This window comes from Agelaius tricolor, unplaced genomic scaffold (genome assembly GCF_023055355.1).
Source record: "Agelaius tricolor isolate 1412-34295 unplaced genomic scaffold, bAgeTri1.0.p SCAF_5, whole genome shotgun sequence".
NCBI classification, from domain to species: domain Eukaryota; kingdom Metazoa; phylum Chordata; class Aves; order Passeriformes; family Icteridae; genus Agelaius; species Agelaius tricolor.
This window is the reverse complement of record NW_027269265.1, coordinates 34,593,427-34,615,378: the sequence shown is the minus strand read 5'-3', so window position 1 is coordinate 34,615,378 and position 21,952 is coordinate 34,593,427. Positions and strand designations below refer to the sequence as shown.

Below are 21,952 nucleotides of genomic sequence, written 5' to 3'. Positions count from 1 at the left end.
AAGTATACAGTATGCTGCACTGACTGATGTGAGAGGAGGCTGTTAAAATCACAGTCCTCTTCTCATGATGTGGCTGTCTCCTGACAGTTTCCTTGTGTAGTAACTGAACCCATCATTTTAGAAGATGTAATATATTCAAGTCTTGGTTTGCTCTAAAGCCCATGGCCACGAATAGTACATGGACAAATAACCAGTAATGTTTATAGCAGAGAAAGGCTGCTTGTGAAGATGGGCTGTTTGAGTTATGGATCCAGGCATATGTGTTCTGTGGACAGCTGGGATGCTACCGTGAAAATAAGAATGTGAGTCAACTTGGTGGTCCTCTCTGAATGCTCAACAGGAGTGACACTGCTATTCTGCTTTGTATTCCTGTGTTTAGCAGAACCATATAATAATTGGGGTTGGAAGAAACTTTCAAAACTCTTTTAGTAAAACAGTCCTGCAAGGAACAGGGAGATTTTCAAGTAGATGAGATTGCTCAGAGTCCCATCCAGCCTGACCTTGAATGTTCCCAGGCATGGGGCATTCACCACCTCTCTGGGCAACCTGGGCCAGTGTCTCACCACGCTCGTTATAAAAAGCTTATTTCTTATACCTTGTCTAAATCTACCCTCTTTTATTTTAAAACTGTCAACCCTTGTCCTGTTGCTACACACTTTACTAAAAGGTTCGTCTGTCTTTCTTGTTAGCTCCCCTTAGTGGAAAGCCACACTCAGGTTTCCCCAAAGCCTTCTCTTCTCCAGAATGAGCAAACCAAGCTCATTAGCTTGGTGTTCTTAGCCTGTCCCCATATGGAGGGGTGTTCCATGCCTCTAAACTTCAAATGGGTAGTGATGGTATTCTTTGGGTTCCCTTGTGGAAGAGCTATCCTTTCCTTATCCTGGAGCTAAAGTTAGTGGCATTCACAAATTTCTCAGTTCTTCTCTACCAGTATTATTTGTTTCTGAGCCAAAATGAACTGTGGTCAGTGAGTATCAATACAAAATTTTTAGCAGAGATTTTTTTTAGTAGCAGCACTTTTAGGTTTATAAATGTACCAAAAATACTTGTGTCACAAACAAAAAATCCTCTTTACTGAGATGAGTGTGTGTTTTTCACAGGGCACTGCAGGAGTCCCTGGTTTGGCAGGGGCTGCAAGGACCAGTTATTCCTGCTTTGCTGTGTAATGATGTCTGCACCCCAAGGTGCACTGTTTTTAACACCTAGAAATGCTGTCCAGGTTCTAATTGAAAAACTGAAATGTCAGCCTTAAAATGAGAAGCAGCAGCCTCATTTCAAAAGTTTCTATTACAGCCTCAAGTAGCTGCCTACTAAGATTTCTAAGAATGTTTCTGTGCTTAACCTCTATTACTTTTAGCTGTTAAAAATCTTTTAAAAGTCTGTTTCTTTGGGAACCTTTTGAAGTTAAGTAAGGGTAAATCTAAAGGAATGGTGGGAGTGTGAAATGGGACAAAATTCTAATTTGACACCTGGATTCTTAAACCTTTTCTGAGATTTTTCTATATTGCACTTGCCCTCGCCCTTTCAGTTGATGTAATATGAGATAAGCCTGTATAATGCAAAATATGGAGAATGTTTTATTCATTTTTCTGCAAGTGCTAAAAAGGTAAAAATACACCCTAGAAAAAGAAAATAAGTAAAGCCTTTAAAAATTGTATTTATAGTACTGATTTCAAAGCCTTGCAGACAGCATCTCGTGAAGGTTGTCTAAATACTTGCATCAAGTATTTCAGTAGTCTTTCAGTAAGAATTTAATGTGAAGTTATGCTGTAACTACACATGCACATATCTTTGAATTCTACATTTAGACATAAACTCTGAATTTAAATGGATCTTAGAAGAGTAGCTGAGATTTTGCTGAACAAGAGGAGTCCTCTAGTGTAAAGGAATATCTTTTCTGTTCCTTCCTGCCTCCTAAATACTGGTGGAGAGGACACTGTCAGAGTCTTAAACAGCATTTGGGCTTTGTCTGCTGTCATCATCATATTTACTAATACAGATTTGTATCTGTAATTTAGCTGAAGATCTATTTGCCAGTGCATAGCTGAATACTTCTAGCCCATTTGGCAGTATGTGTTGGCATAGTAGTCATCATGGAAGCAAAATGTATGTTTGTATTTGGATCTTGCGGCAGATGTGTAATACAACAGAGCTACTGCTCTGGCATGGCCATTTTCCTGGCTCTACCCCCATTTGAAGTGTTCTCTGGTTATGATCAGTGATTGTGGCTCATATTGATGTTTATCTGCCTTTTCAGCCTTTTCAGAATGAAAATAGCATATAGCATCATTCACTTTTTTTTCTTGTGATGTTTCAAAGATAGCACAGCATCGTACAAACACAGTGGAAACAAAACTTTTTAATACACTTTTTCTCAACTTCTATATAGGTTCCTAAAACAATTTATAACCCACCCATCTCATTTGGTAGCTGAAAAGCTGGGGTTTGCAGTCAAGGCATTAGAAAGTGCAGGTGACTGAATTACTGTGCCAGCTCAAGTATGTTTAAATTATTCTGTGTGAGTAAGTATGTATATAGGGGACAGGAAATATATACTTGCTCCTCTTTTTTACTTTTTTTTTGGTGGAACTTGGGGCAAAAGAATCAGTTTTGTGGAGTGAGCTTAAGGTGTATATGAAGTTTGCCCTCAGAACAGGGTTTAACTTGTCTTTTTGGGTAACTTAATTTCCCAAACAAAATTTCTGCTTCCAAAGAAGCAGCACTCTGTTCATTTTGCATTTTCAGGGTATTTTTTAAAAAGAAATTTCAACTAGGCTTCTTCATTTCTGACTTTTTGTTAATATTAAAGTTACAGCATCAAATTGGAATGCTGTGTCTCAGTTTTAGCTGTCTTTGTGAAGGCAGAGCAGAGTGAAGACAGGAGAAAGTCTGAAGACAGAAAGGGCTGGAAGGAAGGAGAAGCAGTAGTAGCTTAACTGATTGTTTGCCTTTGCCTTACGCAAATGTGGCCATGCAAACACCACACATTAAACAAACACACTAAAAATTGATAAAATAAAACTTGATAATAGGATATTGAACTGTCTTTGTAAGTTAAATTCTGGCTGTGTTTAATTAAGTAAAAACAATGTTTCAACCATGATACTTTGCCTTATTATTAAATGGAGGGAAACTGTAGGATAAAATGAAACTGTTGCTGCCTTACTTACTGCAGCTTTTATTTCCCCTTGTCCATATGTGTATTGTGAGAACACAAAGCATAACAAATAGTGTTTGCATTTAGTTCTGAATACAGTGAGGTCCATGATCACTCTTCTCTCTCTGAAAGCAAGCTTCAAAGCCTGTCTGGCTGCCCAGAGACTTTGCATTTCTGCACATGTGATGGATGAGTTCGTTGTTCTAATAAAGCATGGCTGTTGTTGGAGGTCATGGTCACAGGAGAAACACAATCCATCTTTAATGAGGGGCACTTCTACAGAGGCCTTGGATGCCAAGACAGAGATGGAGCATTTAATTTTTTATTTGATGTAGAGGGCCAGTGCAGAGACACTATCTTGTTTTACAATTTTTTTTTTTAATTGCAAAGAAGGTGGGAGCTGTATCCGGTACAAACATTAACCATTTTAGATATTTTGGCTTAGGTCCCAAGTGTAATGAATCTGGAGGTTGCAAATGTGTGTATTTCTATGGCCAGATCGCTGATGAGGTAGGGAAATCAAACCTCTGGCCATGCACAGATGGTGTTAGACTTGCCTGTCTGAGCATCCATCCTTAGGAACTGAGGTCTCACAGGCTGCATGCTAACTAGCAGACAGTGCCTGTAATCAAGGGGAACATTATGGCCCAGGGAAATTCTTCAGAGCAATTCCCATCAATTCACATAGTTGATGTGTATTTTAAGTACCTCTGATAAGTAGGAACTTGTGTTAGAAGAGAATCTGAAGGTGGATCTTCTCATTGGCTGGGCAAATTCTGTTACATGTATGCCCTCCTTTTTGTTTTCTAAACTATTTGTAGATGTTGGGCCTCGGTTGTGATGAGGGTTACTGGGCCCTTTGTGTTCAGATCAAGAAGCAGCAAATTAAGAGTAACAAGTTTTCTTCACTGGATTAGTTATAGTTGGAGTAGTGTACAAGGGATATAGAATTACACACATTACCAGTCTCCTTACGCATTTATTTTGGTTTTTAAGCTCTAAAAATGAGATTGTTCTCTCATGGTGAATTTATTTGGTATTATAATTATATTGCATAAAGACTATGTCTGAATACTGTGTATGTGGCTGTTTGAGAAGAAGGTAAAACGCTTTCTCTAAATGTGAAGAATGCTAATTATCTTCTTCCCCTTAGCTTCTGCTCTTAGACCTGTGGGAGACAGGCATTATTTAGCAAAGGGAGGGATGAACATCACTTCTTCCAGGCTCAGAAGAAGTTAAAACATGAAATGTTTCTGCTGTGGTTCATTGACATATCTGTTCTTAGGTTTGTTCTTTCAATAAGCGTCTCTGAAAGGTGGCAGGAAACACCAGCAACTGTCAGTACAGAATCAAAACTAGGAAAGAGCTGTGTGTTCACCAGAAAATTGGAAATTCAGCTCATGCTTAGACTTTGAAAACCAGGAAACATTGTATGCCTATTCCCTGAACTCAACATTCAGGAGTATAATATATTCCACAATCCCAATTTTATTTTTCTTGTGCTTGTTTCATTTAATTAGGCTTTGTTTAGTTTAACAGTTTTAAACCAAACAGGTACGGATTTAAGTATCTAATGTAATGCAAGTGTTGGGCTATAGTGAAAAATGTGTTTTGAATATTTAATAATTTGGCAGTTAACGTGTTTCTTTTCAGCCCAATTCTTGTGCTGTGTTCATCGTTCTGATATTGGAACAAATGGCACATAAACTCTTTTAGAGGAGAGGAGGGTTTGCATGTACCAGTACTCAGTTTATTCGAGGTTAAGATTTCTTAAAAAATATACTCTTAAAAGCAAACATTTTTGCTGTATTTTTATTTGTCTTTCAGGTTGATCCAGCTTTGAAAGAAAAATTAAAACAGAACCCTGTGACACTGGAATCTGAATATGAGGTAAAATAAATTTGTTGCCTGGGGCCCATAACCTTGGCTACCCTTGATTACTCTGGCCGCTGGTGGGTCGTATCTGTCCCTAACTAAAATTAGATCAACCATCTGCCTTTGACTCACTGATGTCCAATAAAAACAAGGATTTATGTAAAGAAAGGTTTTTGAACACATAGTGCTTCTTTCTGAACACAGCTTTACTTTGATTTCCAGGCATCAAGTACAGTGGTACAAATAAATTCACTATTTCTGTGGTTAACCTAGTTTATAAATGTAGAGCTGATGCTGGCCTTAGAGGGAGTGTGTGTGAATGTACGTCAGCACTTCTACTGCATGAGTTTGGATGATCTTTAGACCAAATTACAGAACAATGTCCATGATGTACTTTATCTTATTTCTTCTGTATCTTTGAAACAACTGTCATTCCTTTTATATGGTTTCAGAAAATTTTACAGAAAAATAGTTCACTCTTCCCTCAACACTGCATTTTCTTCAAATATTACTGAGTTCTAAAATGTCTGTTTTAACCAGTTCAGTATCCAGAGTCTTATAAATTTTCAGGCCCACAAAAAGCCATGTTAGAAAAACTGGAAAAAGCCTCTCTGAGACCAGAAACAAAGGATAAAGCTATTTAAGATTATTCTTAATGTTTTAAAATGAATTGAATCAAATGTCCAACTAACACTTCATCTATCTCTGTGGCCTTTATGCTGAACACAGATTTTTGTTTTCTTCCCATACCACATTTCTGTCACAAGCCTTTGAAGATCTCGATTGCACCCATTGCTCTCATACTTAGGTGTCCAAACGGCAGTACCTGATCTTGATAATAAAATTTTACTATTTTATTACTGTTTTGTAATTTGTCTGAAATAAAAATAAAACTTACCTTTTATACTTTCACAGGCCTAATTTCACAAAATATTTACTGGTTTTTACCATTATTGCAAATAGTTTTGGGCTTCCTCCTGCTATAAAGAATTGTGCTTTCTGGTGCAGGGAATAACAAGATGGAAAGTTCCAATGGAGACTCAAAACTTACAAATTCATTAAGTTCTGATTGCTTCTGGGATTACTGTCTCTCAGTTTCCATTCAATATATTGTAAGGCTGCTCTGATTTGTTTATGTGGAAAAAAAAGTAAAAAGAACCACATCTCAAACTCAATATCTTACCTCAAAATCAACAGATCTGTATTCAGATATACCATAGTCTTTCTTCAGGAGATGAGTAAATAGGTTAAGGAAAATATTTAAATAGCCATAATTCCATTATCTTTATGGATAAATCAATGCTAATAAAATACATCTGGCATAACAATATATTACAAGCCTTCTTAGGTAATGAGACTCTTTTCTGACGGACAGAAATGACAGAAGCAATCTTACTTTTTCTTAATCTAAACTGTAGAGAGTTCCCAGACTGAAATTCTTCCAGAGTAGTGCTTGGGTGTTATAGAGGGCAGATCAGTTCAACAAAACAAATGGATTTGCTTAATGAAAATAGATTTGGATTATTGTTTTGAAATCTAATATCAATATATACTTTATTATGGGCACCAACTTGCAAGCACACTTTAATTTCTTGCTTCAGTGAAACTTGTGAAACTACCAGCAGTCCTGCACATAGTTTGCAGGCTCCACACTGCTGAGTGTGTGACAATTTAAAGTCACTGTTACCTCTGTATTCTGGTGGATAAAATCTAACCAATCACCCCGTTGCAGCTAACATTTAGGAGAGTAGTTTTCTGTGGACCCCATCTTTTCCAGACTAGAGGGGTTTGGCTGGATGTTTTTCTCCTTTCTTTATTTTTGACTTGTCCAAAATACAGCTCTTAGGAACACCTTCTAATTCAATATATAGGTCACATTGAAGGATTACACTGGTGGCTGTTACTAAATATGGTGTGATAAGAGATCAAGGGCAGTTAAAAAAAAGTTGCTGTTTTGATATGTAAAGCCTTATTTTACAATATTATTAGCATTATATCTGCAGTTGTTACTGAGGATACCATGCCAGCTCTTTTGAAGCATGGTTGCCTGATAAATGCAAATGTCCTTTGGCCCTCCCCAAGATCTTACTGTCATTACAGAAGTGTACATATTGAATTCATACAGAATTCTTCTAGAATGTCATAATTTCTTCTATAAGCATACATATATGCCCTTATGGACATATTGCAAGAAGTAAAGACATTTCCAGTATTTCAAACATGTTGAAGTCTGCATTTTGTCTCTGATGTGCTGGTCATGGTGATGTAAAAAGATATAATCACAGACCTAATTTATTGTGAGGAAATTAACATGAAGACATTTTCTTACCTTCTCATTTACTATATTATATCTCAAACTATAAAAGGAATGTTTCTGGTCAGGATACTATTTTGAGGAAGGAAGAATTTACATGTGTAATTCATACCGCATTTCTTGTATCTCAGATCTGTTAATAATGGCATTTATCTTGTGTCTTGGGACATGCCAGAGGAGCAAGCTACCTTTGCATACACTCTCCATTGTTTATGCATTCCTCTCGCACACTTTTGTGTCCTCATATGACCAATTAGACCCTGCTGCTCCCCTTTGCCTAATAAATCACAGCTCTGTCCACTAGTGATGCTGGTACTAATGTGAATGTAGTTCTGCTGCTGAGCTGGGCCTTGTAGAACACACTGTAAAAAATGTCAAGTGTTTGACCTGTGACAAAAGCCTGAGTATTTTATTTGAAAGGACAAAAATTTGTTTGAAAAAGGGAGATAAAAAACCTGATTATTATGATGAGTGAAAACCATTCTTGTGGTTGTTTAACAGTCATAGTACATTCCTCTTCATGTTTTTAATGCAGTCTCAAAATAGCATTCCTTATTCTAGCACTTGGTTTCTGTACTTCTGTGAAATTAATGGTCTAATAAGCACTAAAAAATCTGGCCTCAGTTACATCAGGCTCCAAAATATAGAATTGTTGTTAGGGGTTTTTGTAGCAAATAAAAGCTTCCTTAAGAATTTACTAACATTTTGCCGTGGGAAAAAATCATTTAAGTTTGAATCAAATATGTGATATTCAGTGGGAATCAATAGCAATTGATAGTAGAGGAAAATATATTCCAATAAATAAAAACGTGAAGGATTGCTATGGAAACAGTAAATGAGTTAGTCATAAAGCAGGGAAGACTGATAGAAGATGCTAAGGGCATCAGAGCTGCCTGACAGGTAATCTGACAAGGACAGGGGTGAGAGGATGGTGTTGCAGCAAACCAAGAATAAAATAATGAGGATGTAAAATAATGAGTAACTATGTTGACAAAGTAGCAACATTCGAAAACATATCTATTTTTTTAGAGAAAAAAGTCCTTTATATTTGAATCAGATGTGCTTCCAAATCCCTTAATAATCAAACAAGATGTTAAGTACCTACTAGACTCTGATGGTTTATAGCTATGTTCTAGGAATGGGCTTGGAAGACTTCAGTGGCTGCTGAAAATTTCAGTCTGGGAATGATGGTTCTCTGAGAATCATCACTAGGCAGGAAGGTGATGCTATTAAAAGAGTTCTGGGAAATTTGGGACATTCAGGCACTATTGGGTACTTTTTTCAGTGATGTGAAAGAAATTGTGAAATCATTACTAATGTGCAAGTGATAGGAAAATATTGCAATAGTAAAACTGTGGCAAGGCAGGGAGAGAGAGCTGTTCATATAACTTGCTAACATGGGCCCGTTAAAAGTGCTAAGTACCTTTTAGAGTAGCTGAAGTTATTTATTTCAAAAACTGAAAATGCAGAGTAGACTGCATTCTGAAAAGCAGCAACTCTGAAAAAGATTTAGGAGTCGGTGAATAAATAATTCAGCTTGATCTTCTAGTGTGATCTTGTGGCACAAAAGCTAATTCAGTGTATGAATATGAACAGGAATGGTAGATGTAGGAACAGGTGATTTTACCTCTGAGTGTGGCACTGGTGAGGCTGGGACTGAAATTCTGGTTCTCCTTTTGGTATCTGCGTTTTGAACAGGGCTTTAAGAACAGATTGCGGAACAGGCTGACTGTACTAACTTAGGGCTCTGAAAATTCCTTAAAAGAAAGTTAAAGATGTAAATAATATGAAAGGGACTGAGAAGAATGGTGTTTTCATATAAATACTTCCATAGGAAGAAGGTGATAGGAATTGAACATTGTTTACTGCAGAAATTATAGTAAAATTAGAAGTAAGATCTCTTCTTAATAGCTGGGAAGATCATTTGAACACAACAGCAAGAAAAATGAGTCTTCTGTGTTTCAAAATATCAAAACTAAAATTTTACAAGGTTTTCCTTCAACTGGTTGCAAGGATGGCATAATTGACATAATAGTCAAATGGTCTGCAAATGGTCAGACTAGAGAATGCTGCTTTCTTGACTTAAAGAGTATGAATGTTGAGAAGGTTTCACTCCTAATAATTTGATAAATCACAAAAAGTCAACAATAGTTCTGGACAGAAGTTTTTTAATTGTTCGTCCTGAGAATTACAGCAAAAGACTTGTAATTACAGTATTAAAATGTATATTGAGCACAGTTGAAAAATTAAAAGAAGGTATTTGGATAGGTGTTTTGGGAATATAACCTATGTATTTACTGTCTTAAAAGAAGAATTTGAATAAGCTCTTCTGAAAAAGACTCAGGCCACTTATTGCTTATTTGACATATCTTCAGGGGCCAGCAGAATGGATGAAACCTTTTTTTCAGGGAGTGACAGTGTAGGAACACAGTAATTGCATCCAAGTGTGTGGACAGCAGGAGTGCTCTAGGAAGAAATTCCTGGATGCCAGTCATTGATATCTGCAAGGGTCTTGTTGCTGTCTTTATCAGTACCAAAGGATTACTGATTTTGTTGCTGTTCAAGAATTAACAGATTAGTGTACTGAACTGATTTGCTTCAATGTCTGTGAAGATAGTGGTGGCTAAATGCCTTGAGCTGTTTGAGAGCTGATGGAGATCTTGGGAAAATATCCCTCCTTAGTGAGTGTCATGATAATAAATTGGTTTAGATAAATGAAGAGGTTGAGATACTTTCTTCTTCCTTTAATCACTCTGTTCCTTCCATGCACTCTTCTTTCTTGGTGCATTGTCCAGCCTAGCCATTAGATTCCAACTGCCCTCCATGTTGTGTCTGGGACAAGCTGAGTTTCTTGTATTTCAGTTTATTCACCTGTGACATGTTCTTTTATGTTTTTATTTCATTGTGAGTCTTCAACACAGTGTTTTGTAGAGAAGTACAAAGTTCTGTTATTTTATCATCAATAGAAACTGCCTTGGGAAAGGATTTTAATCTAAATAGTTTGTGTTAGGCATTTTATTCTGAGTAGATGTACAGTCCATACCCAAACCTATAGTTTTTGAACTTTTCTTTTTGACATCTCAATAGTTTTCTGTACCATAGTTCAATGTATTCAAACTATAAACTCTCTTCAGAGTTTTTCATAGAGAAACACATGAAGGTGGAATTTGGTGATGGGTATGGCCCAGGAAAAATTCTGGTGGAAAAGTCTCTTGCAGGAAAAAAAAGACAGCCTCCAGAGTAAAGTTAATAGGGTATCACTTTTTACTGGTGTTATTTCTGGAATGCATCTCTATTTAATAGTCCAGTAAATTCTTTCATAGTCATCTCTTAGCACAGGATTTTTCCTTAACTGAGAGCTGTTTCTTTCATATATGTTTCATTTGCACTTTCCTTATCCAGTAAGAAGACACTGATGTCTAATAGATGGAAAACAAGGTGAGTGATTATCAGTCAGACAGCTGACATGGTTGGGACTGTTACAAATGATCTCTTCTCATCACCCTGTCTCCTCTCTCCAAAATAGAATCCTTAGTATCAACTTGCATTCCATGTGTGTTTTTTTGGTTTTTAATGCCACATGAATTGACCACCTCTTACCATGCTAGTGCCAACACTGTGTGTTGTCTCAGTCACAGAAAAGCCCAAAAGTTTGAGTAGGGCAAGTTGTATGCACACATCATGGCTGAATTCTTTCATTTATTGTGTTAATGAGTGCTGCTAGCTACTGCTTGTTCTAACAGGCTTACTGATCAAACAGAAAAATTATATGCCAGATTCTGGTGGAGGCTGAGCATGGAGTTTGCACACTTCTTAGCTAAAAAATCAAATTTCTAAAAATTGAATGAAGAAGTTCCCAAGTTTAATACCTGACTTCATTGTGTGTCTGGTAAAACTTGGTATTTGCCCAGGGATAGCTGGGAGGCATCACTGAGAAGTTCACAGGCTGAGGAAAATGGTGTTGGTTAGTCAATATGTAATAATCCATCTTGTTTATAGCATCTTCCCCTCAAGTCATTGGAGAGCCAGTGTCCCCCTGTGCCATCTTACAGCTCTAACACAAATAGTCTTTAAGCACAATGCACTTCAAAACCAACATACCTTCCAGCTCTAGAAAGACCCCAGACCTTACCTTCTAAAACTTCATGCTGTAAAAATTTTAAAAGATGCCTTGATCTTTCTAAGACAGAAGTCTTTCTGATTTGATTTGAAGACCTGTTGGTTCTAATAGAATGACAATTAGAGTTATTCACATATTATTTTGAACTGTACATTCAGCAGTTTTGCTGAGAAGTAGCTTTACTGTTACTGGTGGGAATAATGGGAATAATGCTCCTATTATTGTCCTCATCAATTAGAAAAGGGATGTTAGCTGTAGAGAAGAAACAGGAGGATTTTTTCCCCTATGAGAAATTGCACAACAGCACAAATCAAACAGTAGCCACTGATATTACTGAAAAACTATTTATGGCTGAAAGATTTGAAATTGCCCTGTTAATGTTTAGCCCAAATCATAGTTTCTCAACAGAGAAAAGCCTTCTCTTTCAGCATATAAATTGATAAGCAAATTCTGGAAGAGAGGTGAGTGGAAAATCAGCAGGGAAGTGTAGATGAGAAGTCCTAAACTACACTAACTGTGTGAATGTTACCTGAACCAACTGAGACCAGGGTAGAGGGGGGGAGCATGTGAGAGGCAGGAGACTGAGCCCACCAATTCAGAAGGGTCAACTGCTTGGTGAGGTTGACTGCTGATTTGAAGGAGTGTGGTTACGTTAAAGTAGTTTCTTAATGGCCTGGATTTAAGTTTAATTTGACACTGTTGTTGTAAACCTTCTCTAGTTGTTTCTTTTCTTATGTCCACACACTTCTGTTAGTAGTTTCATGGTGGTAACTGATCATTTCTTGTTGTGGTAATCTCTTAGACTTTTGCTGTGGTGTTCATTGCAGCTTTTCCTTCTCACATAAGAAACCTTGTTTTTCATATCTCTTCGGAAGGAAAAACACCATGTGTGACTCATGGGTCTCATATGTTTTTATCCTGGTACACCTCATCCTTTTTTTATTAGAGTATCTTTTTATCTTTATTAGAAGGACAGACTGTGCCAGATTTTATATACAGAAGGTAAAAAAATGTCTACACTTCCAAGTATTCATAGTCTTAGGAAGTTGTTTGAAATAAACCATTTCATTGGTGTCAGGAGGGCTTTCTGGGCTCCAGATAGAGATGTGCTGTAGAAATCTGTATGGTCTTAGCAGCAAAAGAAATGTAATTTTTTACTCTTACTGGTCTCCTGCATTGTTAAAGATCACACATCCACTTCAGTCAAGTTCACCTTTATTTAGTTGAAAAAGATGCTGCAAACATCCCAAAAGTCTGTCCCTGGCTGCTTATATTTTAGAGACTTGTGCTGCAGTAACTAGGACATCCCTTTACAAAGTTTAGTATGATATAAACTTAGCAAGAACAAGGAGTCAGATTTGGGAAATTCCTTGGTACTGTTGACTTGGCTAGGTCTCCCAAGTAGTGAATTTAGGGATAAATCTTAGTAAGCACCACCTCCCTTTCTGGGGCAGAATAACTATAGCTTGATAAAATTTTTTCTATATGAGAGAAATTAAAACTATCCTAAATGTACCTAATTACTTAATTAAATGTGGAATTCACTGAATTTGGGATGTTTGATCTTGAAGTTGTACTACTGCAATCCTGCTATTATTTATGTTGGACCTTTCTGAGTTTCATTTTTGCTTAGGAAAAGAAGATACACTGAAAGTAAATGACCCATGCATGCATTGTTTTGACTTTGTCATAAAGCTTGTGAATCTTTTGGACTGAGAAGTCCATCTTGGGTGATCTGCAGCTGTAATGCATAAATAGCACTGGATTATCCTCTGAGATTTATTGTGGTTTTTAAGAGATTCTGAATTTTAAGAAGGAAAACTGCTTGTAAATTAGGATGAAATGGCAAGGCCTAATTCCGGATGGAAGTTTGTCTCATGTTATTTTCTCTTACGTTAAAAATTCAAGGTTGTGTAATCATGTAGTTTTAACTGAGTGATAGAATTGTTTAGTTTACGAGCACTTTGTATCACTATAACACCTTCACATAAAGCTATGACAGTACTCTGTGAACATTAATTAAGCTCTGTGACACCTCTGAGGTGGAGGCAAGTCCTGTTTGCATGCTTTACATATGGAAAAGGTTGCACAGACAAACTGGTGGTGCAGTTCCTCAGAACACATCTTCTGTGAAATAGTCACTCAAAGATGTTTCACTTCTCTCTTCACCCACTTCTCTCTTCACTCTTCATCCTTCAGCCAGTTCAAGTGTTTCCATAGTCCTATGCTTCTATAGGATTTGTTCATAAGCAGTATGGATTTATTTTCCTAAACTATTTTGTTGTTTCTGGTTGGAGCACAGCCCCACATCATTGAATTGGCATAATTAAAGGGGAAATAATGCATGGGGAAAGAGTCTCTTAAACCAGTTCACCATAGGTTAATTAATTGTGCCATAGATGAATGCTATTGGATCCCACTGAATTGAGCAACAAAGCTTCTATTGGGTTTTGCCAGTCTTCAGTAAAGCCAAAAGGAGAAGCAGCTCTCTGGATACTTACATGCCAGTCCCCCCTCACCCCCTGCAATTCTTCCCTTAATGAACAAAAACTGATCTTATTCTGGCCATATTTTGCTGCTTACTAACTTGCTTGTTTTCTAATATCATAAAAACTAAACATTCTCTAATTGAAAAAAAACCCCTTCCTTTTAAACTGAGGATTCAATCACTAATCATGGGCTATTAAATCCCAGATTATTAAATCACTAATTGCAGATATTAAATTATGTCACTTCCTAGGCAAAGTAACACCCAGTTTATATTAAGAAAATGAGATGTCAAAAAGATGGCTCTGTGAAAGAGTTATAAAAAACCCCACTAAAGCCATATCAGTGCGATGATGAAGATTTTCAGTTATACACAAGACAGCAGATTCAATGTTAGCTGTAATTCTGTACCTCTTCATCCATATATCATTATAGAGCTCCTCAATATACCTTTTGTCTCTTTAAGCTTTTTTGACACCTTTAAAAAACAGACTGTTCAATTGGTTTAATTCTTTCACTGCCTCTTACAGCCATGAGGATATTTTTCCCTGGCTCATCTTTTGTCTGCAAATAGGTTTGCTTACTATAATGATGGGAAATAATTTGCTCTCTATATCAGAGCCATTTCTTTCTGTGGTGTTCATCACAGAATTTGTTTCATCAAGCTTTAAAGTAAACAGGATTCTCTTATCCCTCCTTTCACATGTGAGAAACTGAGACTAAAGCCAAGCATTTTTGCAAGTGGCCACCTTGAATTTACTCAGCCTGAACACTAATAGCTCTAAATGAATTTCTGCAGACTTCAGTTTGTGTATTGGGGCATGAAGACTATCCTGCAAGAGTAGAAGTCAAGCTCTCTTTCTAAATTTTATCTTTTTAAGGCTGTCAGAGGCTTATAACTTGTACTTAAGCCAGGCATTTGAACCAGCACTTAAGAAGTGAAGGTCTTTTTATGTCCTTTTTGGTACCTTTGCACCAGTCAAGCCATTTGATAAGTCTTAAAAGTCAAGTGTGGCAAACAGTTGAGCATATTTTTCCTTTTCACTGTGCCTGTCTGAATAACTGCATTTTTTCCCTTGAATTTACAGCTTCTGTCAGTCCTGTACTCTTAAGAGGCAGTTTAGCTGATTTAGGGAGTGAATCAGTAGATTTAATGGACTATACTGATCTTACTTTAAATGGCTAATTTTCAATATCCTTTGGGCTATTTGAGACAAGCAGGAAAAGTGCTGCTGATCTGATCTGATTACATTTCATTGTAGTCTCCAATGATTGAGTGTTTAGTACATTTGAATTGGGAGAAGAAGTATTTCGAGTTTTAGCCTTCCAGTTCATATGAATTTCAGTTTAGTAAAAGCTGGAAGTAGTTTAACATGTGATGTGATGTCTTCATAAAGTTAGGTAGGCAGTATCCAAGTGGCTCAAATGAAAAAAAGAAATAAGAAATTAAGAAGACCTGGCCAGTTAAAATGAAAGATATTTACTTCAGCTCCATGTGAGACCAGAACTAGCTGTTTGCCTGAATTCTCACTGTACAGCTCAGGGAATCTGAAGGAGCTGTGTAACTTTGCAGCTTGTGCTTCACTTAATTAAGAGTACTGGTCTTATTCTCATCACTAAGATGAATTTACAATGTAGCTATGTGCATGTCTTTAGCCTACATCTAATGTAGCTATTTATTCTGGGATGATTCTGTTGTAAGAATTTTCATGTCAGTGACCAAGCAAAAAGGGTAGGGTTTTACTCAGTTGTATGCGAGGTACTCTCTTGGTTTAACCCCAGCAGCCAAGCCCTACGCAGCTGCTTATGCACTCCTCATGATGGGAAGGGGGAGAGATTGGGAAAGGTAAAAGTGAGGAAACTCATAGACTGAGATAAGGCCAGTTTAATAGCTAAATCATAAGGTGCTGGTGTAAGCAAAGCAAAACAAGGAATTCATTTACCAATTCCCATGGGCAGCAAGTGTTCAGCCATTCCCAGGAGAGCAGGCTCCATCACATCTAAAGGTTGCTTTGAAAGACAGACTCCATCTTTCTGAATGTCCCCCTGTTCCTCCTTCTTCCCCCAGCTTTACATGCTGAGCATGGTGCCCTGTGGTGTGGGATATCCCTGTGGTCAGCTGGGGTCACCTGCCCCAGCTGTGCCCCCTCCTGTGCACCCTCAGCTCACTGGCAGGTGGGGTGGAGTGAGAAGCAGAGACAGCCTTGGCACTGTGTGAGCTGCTCAGCTGTAATGAAAACGTCCCTGTGTTACCAACATTATTTTCAACACAAATCCAAAACATATCCCTATACTTGCTACTATAAAATATAACTCTATATATAGAGTTATATTATATACTCTATATATACTATAAAATTTAACTCTACCCCACCCAGAACCAGCACAGATACATTTGAAAATAGCTATTCAATAGGAAAGCATTGCAGAACAGATTCTCACATCCCCTTTCAGTAGTGACACTCCTTCTTTTGCTTATCCACATGCAACAGTTGTGCTCTGTTATTCCAAAACTGGATAGCTTCAGTTCAGAAAGTTGGAATGTCAAATCATTCTGCCTTCTGATGACTGATAATTATCCCACAAACTAAATTTTTGCAGATACTGTTCCATGGTAGTAAGGAAGGTGCTTTCTTCTTGAATTGCAGTAAGATACTACAAAGTCTTTATACATGACACAAAATGTTAATGATCTCTATAAATACAACGATAATAAAAAATTATAGTCTTCCTATGTATGCATTAGAATCTTTATTTCTTAATTGATTAATAGATCTTATTTGTCATCTCAGGCAGTGCCATTCATTGCACTGCACATTGTAACCCTTGGTTGTTTTATTCTGTCAGTGTATTCCAGTGTGTTTTCTAGGTACCTTTATGGTTTCTATTAGAAACTGCCAAGATACTTTCTGGTACTGATTTGTTTGGATATGATAGTTTTGAAATGCTTCCTGTTTTTTGACAAACCTGCTCTCTATAAAGCCTCTGTGAAGTTTCAGGGACAAATTAATATGAACCTTTTGGTAAAGATCCTCAGTACACATGTCTCTTTTGATAGACTTCTTTATGTAGCCTATCTTTAGATACCCCAAGTTTTGTTGTACTTATTTTAAAAGTTGATTAATGTTCAGGCTTTGGGAGACAACTTTGGAATAGTTGTGTTCCTCACAGGTGTGTGATACCTTTGTGTTGAATTAAATCAGCATGCATCCTTTCAGTTAAAGCACAAGGTTATTTTAAGTGTAGTTTCCTTGAAGCTTCCATTAGAATCAGATGTTAAATTCCGAATTTGCAATCAGAGGAGATAGTCACTGATGGATGATGTGTACCTTTCCTCCTTCTCTCTCCTTTCATGTCAGTTCAGATCCCTCCTGGGGAAATGAAGTACCAGCTAAGCATAAGATGTATAAAGTAGTAAAGACAATTCTTCAGAAAGACCTATGCCAACTCAACAAAAAGTTCAGTTGCTCTTACCTTGTGAAAGTCTGCTATGTTTGTGCCTGTGTTCTCATGTATCTTCTGTAGAGTGTTGCCTAATTTCTTTTGATATCTGACTAACCTCATTTCAATTTCCTCAATTGTAGAAATGTCAGGAAACTTTCACATAACATGAACTAAGCAGTAGGTCTATTCTGTTATAGCTGTTGAATTTTTCTGCAACTATTATTCAAGTCCCTGGGTGTTTGCCATTTATTTGAATGATTGATAGTAGACAAATTAGGCCACAGGCTCAGGGCAGGGTGAAGTATTTTCTGGTGTATTTTTACAGCATTTGCTGAGATGAGGCCTTGATCACAGGTCAGGTTTGAGTCCTACTGCAGTTAAGTATCATTCATTACTGGAATGCAGTGTTGCCCTTTTCAGTAGCACCCAGGACAGCGCTGATTCTGGCAGTGGTGTAGACCCTCTTCTCAGTCTCCCCTCCATGTCCAGTGTGCTGTTCCACAGCTGGCCTGTGGGACTTGAGGTCTGTACCCTGGGAAGGGACAGCTAAGCCTCTGCCAATGGGACTGTGGAGATTCAGTACATGTTTGTGTTCTTTGACTGCAGCACATGGTAGGTGAGGTCAGAAGGGCACCTGTTCTTCATTTATGTTGCCTCTAAGTCATTGGTAGTTCTATGGAGGGATGATAGGAGTAGGCAAAAAAAAAGGTGATTAAATCTAGTTTTTCAATACCTGACAGTTCAGTCAGGTAGCATATCTCATATATGACTTAGTAAGAGGCCTGTCTGTGGTGGCTGGGTGCCATGGGAAAACTAGTCAGCAGAAAGCATTGCATACCTCTCTCAAGTTAAAACCACATGGATTGAAGGGGTTTGCACCGTTGCTGTCTCTCTTTGTGCTAGATAACGAATCTTTTCCAGCATGCTTTGTATATTTGCTGACAGGATACTTCAGCTCACTAACTACTAATCCTTCTGTTTGAGCTGTACCAATACTTGTCACTCCTACTACTTCAGTGTTTGGAAGACTTGCAGTTGAAGAACAGATCTAGAAAACAAGGTGAGAGGAGAAAAAGTGAATACAAGGTATCTTCAGTCTTGCTCAGATACTGCAGTGCTTCCTCGCCTTAAATGTTACTTACCTGCTGACAAGCAGATTCAGTAATGCCTATCTTAGTCATTTATGTAGCTGTATGGATAACTACTAGGTTTTTCTTTCTTGCTGAACTTCTCATGCAGACTAGATGAAAGTTCATCCACCCAATGGTGATATTGCGTTTCTTGTGAAAAAAAAAAATCAATTTGGAATCATATGTACTTTAAATCATGGATCTGTCAAGGTGACCCTCTTTTTTTTTTTTTTTTTTTTTTTTTTTGCTGTTTGTCTGCAGAAGCTGGAAAAATCCAACTTGGATAACTGGGAAAACATCAGAGGACCCAGTCTGTGGGAAGATTCCAGGACAGTTCAGAAACAACGGCGGGAGGCTCTCCGTCTCAAGACAGAGTGACTGAGAAAGCTGCCTTTGGTGCCTCTGGGAAAAAAATGTCTCAGGCTGGACTGTCTTAATTTTTAATCCAGTGTCAGGAACAGACATGGGAACATTTGCACTGAACAATTCAGCTGGTGTAAATATAAGTAACTGTGAGATCAGTCCAAAAAGCATTGTATTATATGAAGCTCTTTGTTTGCATCCATTTGTGCAGAGTACCATGGGCTGTATATGTGAATTTTCAATTAAAAAAAGCTGATTATTCTACTGAGAATATCCCACTGTTTTTCAGTCTCTAACATTCAAAACTGCTTCAGCATGGAATAACATTTCAAGAGTGACTTGTCTGTACCAGAAGTTGTCATCCTAATGAGAACAACAGTGCTGTTGTCTAGATGTGTGTGACCAGATAAGTGCTGCTTCAGGGAGTCCCTGTATGACTTCAGGCTCTTTAGCTTGGAAGGGACTCTACAGGCATATGAGCTGTTCAGAGCAATGAGTCCAATTTTGGCTAATACTCTTGTGTTTCATTTCCAAGGACTGCATAAAGGCATTTAGTGAGTGTCAGCTGATAATTGGTCAAATAGCATTTGTTTAGCTGTGGTTAAATTTCTGTGATTAGTTTATCAATACCTTCATGCAGGCTGGACCTCTGCTCTGGAACCTCTCAGTTTAACTTGGAAGAACTCCTCCTCGCAAAGAGCTGTGCTGCCTTCCTGTGAGTAAATATTATAGCAGAATCTTCTTCAACCACTACATAGTGGCAGAGCTCATCTTACATGTCTATTTGTGCATGTGCGTAGAAATTTTTTATGTTCCAATCAATTCTTCTGAAATGCTTGTCTTTTTATATTTGTCTTTGTGTGCTAAATCTTTGCTGTTAGAGGACATTGTGCTAACATTCAGGACCCTTCTGCTGAGAAAGCTCAATGAAGAAGCACCTACTCAAGTTTTCAAAGGAAATGAAGCTTTTGATAAGGAGTTGCAACAGACTTGTGAAACTCCTCATCAGAGGAATGGAGCAGTAGAGCACACATTAACAGCAGAATCTCGTTTCAAAACTCTCAGTGACACCTATATGTAAAACCTTTTGGAACTGCTTTGGAAAAGGTGTGGCCTTACTCCCCTCTGCAGGATGTGTCAAATGTAATCTGAATGTCCTTTTGGACACTTTTAGGGTAGCCTCCTCATGTAGATCTTCTCTCAGCACTTCATTTTCTTTAGACTGTCAGTGGTGAGGCCCAGTCTTTCACTCGGGAAGAAGAATTAACACTGATTCTTAGGGAGTTATAAAGGAATTCATAAAGCATCACATGAAATATCTTAGGCATGTTTTGTGCATGTTTTCTTCTGATAAGAGTTGTGAAAACCATCAGAAATTGGTGGATGAAATCTGGAACAAAGTTGGAGCTGGGTGTTTGTGTGTTTCCCTGTTCAATGTCATAGATATCTCTGCTTCTAAATCAAAGTATGAAGAAATTAAACCACCCAGGACAGGAATAAGAGGATCAATGCAAGAGTAGGAAATAACAAATGCTATAGGGAAACCAGTGAAATGCTAGAATACTGTGGAGGGATAGAATGTAAGAAAATAGTGCAGAAGGTAGTCTCACACCTGAGGAGTTGCAGCTGCACTAATCCCCAAAGATTAGGAACAGGCCTGCCCTTAATAGGCCACAGCTGTGTCCAATAAGAAGAAGAGTGCTACGAAAGAGTGGGTTAGCTGGGTGAGGAGAGAGCTGCAGTCTGTTGGTTGTGCTGTGAAAAGAGCTGGAGTTTGTTGGGTGTGCTGCAAAGAGATGCCCATGAGAAATCAATGAGAAGGTATGGAACTTTTGCAATAAGGTGACAACAGAATACAGAGGCATTAACCTGTGCTAGACCTAGACAAGGAGGAAATTGGTTTAATTGTTTTGTCATTAGGCAAATAAAATATAAACATGACAAATAAGGAGTAATTAATACTGCATAGCTTGTTAAGAACTTTTTCAAGGCTTAAATTCAAGTTCAGGTGCAGTTCCACTGACTGTAAGATTGATCATTCAAAGGACATCAGCCCTTTGGCTACACTGACTGTGTTCTCTCAGTTAGGACTCTGGCTGCATTACTGCTACTGTTTCAGTGAGAGCTAGACCATTGGAAATGTATCTTTACTTTCCCCACTGGTGTGGACTCTGCAAATTCACTGCCTTTGTGAGAGGATGCACATCTTCCTTTTCCCTGCTTTGATTGAGGGAGATGGGAAGCTGCCATTGCTTTGCATATGAAGAGGCATGCTCAGCTCCCAGGCTTGCATGGTGCCTCACGACATGGACCAGCACTGCTCCTGAAATAGACACATGGCTTTCTAAGAACAGCATATGGAAGAGAAGCAGCCCCTTTCTCCATGGGAAAAAGCAAAGATATTTCTCTTAACACGAAGCCCTTATCTGTTTTCTTGATGAACAAAACACTCACTGAAATATCCTGTGTATTTTTAGTAATTTGATATTCTGCAAAGACTGTTTTGGGAATGGTCATCGTATTTCAGCAAGTTTGGAATGTAGTTGTAGATAATCACTGATTTGGAGCAACTTAGGATCCAGTCTTAGTTGATAGTTTGCTGTTTGTGTGGTTTCCCCTGCCTTTCTTAAGCACTAACTGCTTCTGAGGGCATATGTGTAACTACCTTTGAAGTGGCCTCTCTGGAAAGCAATGGATTTATCTTAGCATCTCTGAGAAAAAATGATATGCAGTTGGAAGACTTTGCAACTTGCCCTTCTCTCCAACTTACATTTTAGACAACAGCCTATATCTATTGATTGTCCACTAAAATAAAAACCCACCATGTTTTTAATGATGACTTATTTTAATAATTTTTTAATGTTGACTCATTTATGAATTATAAAAAATGCCAAACTAACAATAGCTGGTACAGAAGGTGTACTTTTCAGAAAATGGGAAGGGCTATTCCAGCAATTCATCTTTATTGCCATGCACTTGAACAATGGCTTGATGTTTTGTGCTGTGCTTTTCTTAGCCATTGAATTGGAAATAATACCTTTGAAAGGCATGTGAGAGCCAAT

At 37.8% G+C, this 21,952-nt stretch overlaps 1 protein-coding gene across 1 annotated transcript in view; it reads left to right on the top strand.

The window, feature by feature from the left end:
• COX16 (cytochrome c oxidase assembly factor COX16) overlaps positions 1–21,729 on the top strand; it is a 47,248-nt gene extending 25,519 nt beyond the window's left edge. The window contains exons 3-4 of the mRNA XM_071427194.1: positions 4,985–5,047; positions 18,789–21,729. Coding sequence (XP_071283295.1) covers positions 4,985–5,047; positions 18,789–18,905 — 180 coding nt within the window. The 3' untranslated portion in view covers positions 18,906–21,729. The remainder of the gene's footprint in view (positions 1–4,984; positions 5,048–18,788) is intronic.
• The last annotated feature ends 223 nt before the right edge of the window (positions 21,730–21,952 follow it).